Below are 3,837 nucleotides of genomic sequence, written 5' to 3'. Positions count from 1 at the left end.
CTAAACACGTTTGAGATTTTTTGGCCATATAAAGTATCCCCTGAAATCTAAGTTAGCAGTCACTCCGCCATCAAAGATAAATGCAATTGCCGGCACCTTCACCTTCTGGTAGTTAGTGAAGTCATAACATGTGTCGAGTATGGACAGTGACGGTGCTATCGGGTAATTGGTCATGTGTTGTCGGAAAATGCTGCGTAGGGCGGAGTAGGCAGTGGGCGGTAGTCTGCTAATCACCGTACCAGAGTCCAACATGGTTCCAGCGGCACTGAACACAGTAAGTGAAAGGGCGAGCCTTTCACCCCCAATAGAAATGGCAACAAGCTTTAGGAAGTATTGGGATGGCAGGTTTTGGGTTGGTTAACATCGGTGTATACTGCACTCCAGTGGCAGAGCTACCTAGTGCGAGATATCTAACTACGTTGGAATTTGATGGTAGACAATATGAGAATACCTTGCCATAGAATTGAGCTGTCTGGGAAATAATTAAAAGAGCCCCTCGACCGAGGCCTAGTAACCCATCTATTTTCATGAATTGCCCCCCGTTGTCATGGCTGCAGTCGAAACAAATGTTCTGCATGGTATCAGAGGAGAATGTCAAGGCATCTTGAATGAGGGAGCCTTGAGTATGAGAATCATCAACGTATTCTATGTAGATACAGGAGGACGGAGAGGGGCAATAATATACATCAAGTTGGTGACAATAGCTGGATTGACAAGAGATTTTGGAGAAAGTAGAGGATTGGGTTGGGTCATAAAGTAGGTCGTTTTGGGGATAACAGTTATTGCAGGGACACATTGGGCCCAAGTGAGATCGCTACCAGTGTCAAATTGAACTGAGAAGGACTTGGTAGGGGTGCCAAGGCCTATGGTGACGATATAGTCGTCGTAAATAAGTTCAGCACCCATGTTTTTTTGAACTCTTGCAGAAAGAGAGTCATCAACAGAGTCTCGGCGGGCGGCGGCGACGGCGGCAGCTCTACGGTGGATGTAGTTGACGTGGGCTTGGTCTTTACGGAGGAGATCCACATGAGATGGCTTGTCTTTGTGTGCCAGGGATGCGCATGGGCCACGCCGATGGACCACCTTGAGCTTGGAAGGATTCGTGCATGCCACAATTGGAACAACTTGTTAATGTACGTATTGATTGGGATTTAGAAATATGTGACTGAGAAGGAATTTTTTTCTCTTGCATCACGTTTAAGCTTCTGATGTCTATTAAATGAGCCTAATTACTACATGATTTATTATTATTCTAATTAATTTATGAAATAAATAGTATCAAATAGGGAATTAATAAATTATTGACATTGCTAGCAAACCATTATCAAGCATGGAGCAGGAGCTGCTCGGCAGCAGTGAATTGACGTCTATGATATGGTGTTCTCTAGCAAGCTCCCGCGCTAATACTAGAGAGTTCTTCTCTATTAGAAGCAGATTGAGAAAAATAATATAGCAGGAGAGCAGAGAAGAAGAAGTCCCCATGCGAAATTCGAAGCTTTGCTTAGGAAAACTAGGAAGTAAGCTAAGTTCTTAATTTTTTTATTGTTTGCACTTTTTAAATTTCTTCTGTTGATTCAGCTAGGGTTTCATAAATTTTTTTTCTATTGAAATATCTAATTATTAGTTAATGTAGGCTTCGCAAAATATTATATTTATCCGTATAATCAAAAGGAGTACAAATCATTTTTTTTTTTTTTTTTTGGTGTAATGAGTTTACATTTTTCTTTCTGTATATATTATTTTATATTATACTGATAACATAACATTGAAACAAATTTGGGTCATAATTTTATGATCAATTTTTTTGTCAAAATGATATCTAAAAGTTAATAGAAGATATTTCTATTATATTTAAATGAATGAAATTTTTTTATTTTAATTTGTATTATTTTAATTTGTATATAGTGAAAAATTAAAGAAGATATTTTCATTAAATTTATGACAAAATAATAAAATATTAAAATGTATATATCATTACACATCAAATTTGAGTTTCTCAATACATATAATAATTTTATAGATAAAATATTAATTATAAAGATATTTGTTTTGAAATTTATGATAGAATAATAAAAATTCTAGAAAAATTTTTAGGAATTAGATGACACAAGAATATATTCATGTTGCGTCTTGGAATATTTGCGGCGATAGAGAAATATAAAATTTAACGTCTTAGCTTTATACGAAGATTCAGCACACAATCAAATAAAAGAGAAGGTGTAGCGTTCATAAGAGACAAGAGTTTTTATGTCAAAACCCCTAAAAAAAAGGAAAAACCACTGTCTGACGGGCGATGAAGGTCGGAAAGACTTTAGTGGAGTAACAGTGGTCAGAAGAATCATAGTCGGTGCGCGATGAAGGTCAGAAAGACCGTACTTTAGCGACAGAGGTTGGAAAAACCATAGTAGGCTGGCGACAGAGGTAAGGACTATTATCTAACGACGGAGTTGGAAGGATTGTAGTCAGCAAGGGACGAAGGTTAGAAAGACTGTAGTTTGACGACAGAGGTTTAGAGGACCGTAGTCGATGAGCAACGGAGGTCAAAAAGATTGTTATCTGATAATGGAGGTCAGAAGGACTATAGTTAGCAGGCGACGGAGGTCGAAAATACCTTAATCTGGTGAGAGAGGTTGGAAGCACCTTAGTTGGCGGGCGACAGAGGTCAGAAAGACCATTATCTAGCAACGAAGGTCGGAAGGATCGTATTTGGCGGGTGACGAAGGTCGGAAAGACCGTAGTTGATGGGCGACAGTAATTAAAAGGCCATTGTCTGGCAACGGAGGTCAGAAGGACCATAGTTGACGGGCAATGGAGGTTGGAAAGACCGTTAATTGGCAACGGAGGTCGGAAGAACCATAGTCGGAGGGCAACATTAGTAAGGATGACTGTAGTCTGTCGACGGTGGTCGGAAGGAGCGTAGTTGGCGAGCGACGGAGGTCGAAAGAATGTAGTCTAGTGATGGAGGTTGGAAGGACCGTAATTGGCAAGCAACGGAGGTCAGAAGGATCGTTATCTCATTTATCCTTCAATATGTCAGATGTATATATTATAAACTATTTTTTATTATGAACATAAATATCTCCAGATAATGCTGGTTTGCAGATTTGATATACAAATGAAACTCGGTGATGATGAATGCAAACTTGGGATTTTTGACCAGTAACCATGCAATCTGTTATTTGATTGGCTGCTATAAGGTGCTCGATCTCGATAGTATGTATAGGTTTGGATTGCAACAACAACAACAACAACAACAACATCAAGCCTTTATCCCACTACGTGGGGTCGGCTACATGAATCCTTTTTCTCCATTGTGTCCTATTAAAAGTCAAATTCTCGTTTAAATCTAATAAAGAAAGGTCATTCCTAATATTTTCTAACCAAGTCTTTTTAGGTCTACCCCTACCTTTCTTAACATAAGTCAAATCTAATACCTCTACTCTCCTAACCGGGTCATCGCAAGGCCGCCGTTTTATGTGACCAAACCATCTAAGGCGACTTTCTCTAATCTTATCTTCTACTGGAGCTACTCCAACCTTTTCACGTATATGCTCATTTCGTATCCTATCTCTAAGGGTAAAGCCACTCATCCACCTGAGCATCCTAATCTCTGCCACACTTAACTTAGTATTATGCTTCTCTTTTAAAGGCCAACATTCGGCACCATAAAGCATTGCAGGCCTCACTACCATCTTATAGAATTTCCCCTTAAGTTTGAGGAGTACATTTCTATCACATAACAAGCCCAATGCATTCCTCCACTTCAACCATCCAACTTGAATTATGCTGATAATATCACAATCTATTTCACCATCACTCTGAACAATAGATCAAAGA

The 3,837-nt window shown here is 39.1% G+C and overlaps 1 protein-coding gene across 1 annotated transcript; it reads right to left on the bottom strand.

The window, feature by feature from the left end:
• LOC110096914 (aspartyl protease family protein At5g10770-like) lies at positions 1-796 on the bottom strand. The gene is made up of 2 exons (XM_028701169.1): positions 452-796; positions 1-321 (listed from the first exon to the last, which is right to left on the bottom strand). Exons 1-2 carry the CDS (start codon positions 794-796, stop codon positions 1-3), a joined length of 666 nt encoding a protein of 221 aa, XP_028557002.1.
• Positions 797-3,837: the final 3,041 nt, after the last annotated feature.

The sequence above is a fragment of the Dendrobium catenatum genome, unplaced genomic scaffold, assembly GCF_001605985.2.
Source record: "Dendrobium catenatum unplaced genomic scaffold, ASM160598v2 fragScaff_scaffold_153, whole genome shotgun sequence".
Classification (NCBI taxonomy): domain Eukaryota; kingdom Viridiplantae; phylum Streptophyta; class Magnoliopsida; order Asparagales; family Orchidaceae; genus Dendrobium; species Dendrobium catenatum.
This window is presented reverse-complemented; position numbering and strand designations above follow the sequence as displayed.

What these genes read in the sequence shown, in the direction of transcription:
- LOC110096914 (XM_028701169.1), bottom strand. Translation starts at nt 796, where the DNA reads ATGTGTCCCTGCAATAACTGTTATCCCCAAAACGACCTACTTTATGAC. An exon ending in CAGCTCAATTCTATGGCAAG is followed by an intron (nt 322 to 451) that starts GTATTCTCATAT and finishes TACTTCCTAAAG; the next exon opens with CTTGTTGCCATTTCTATTGG.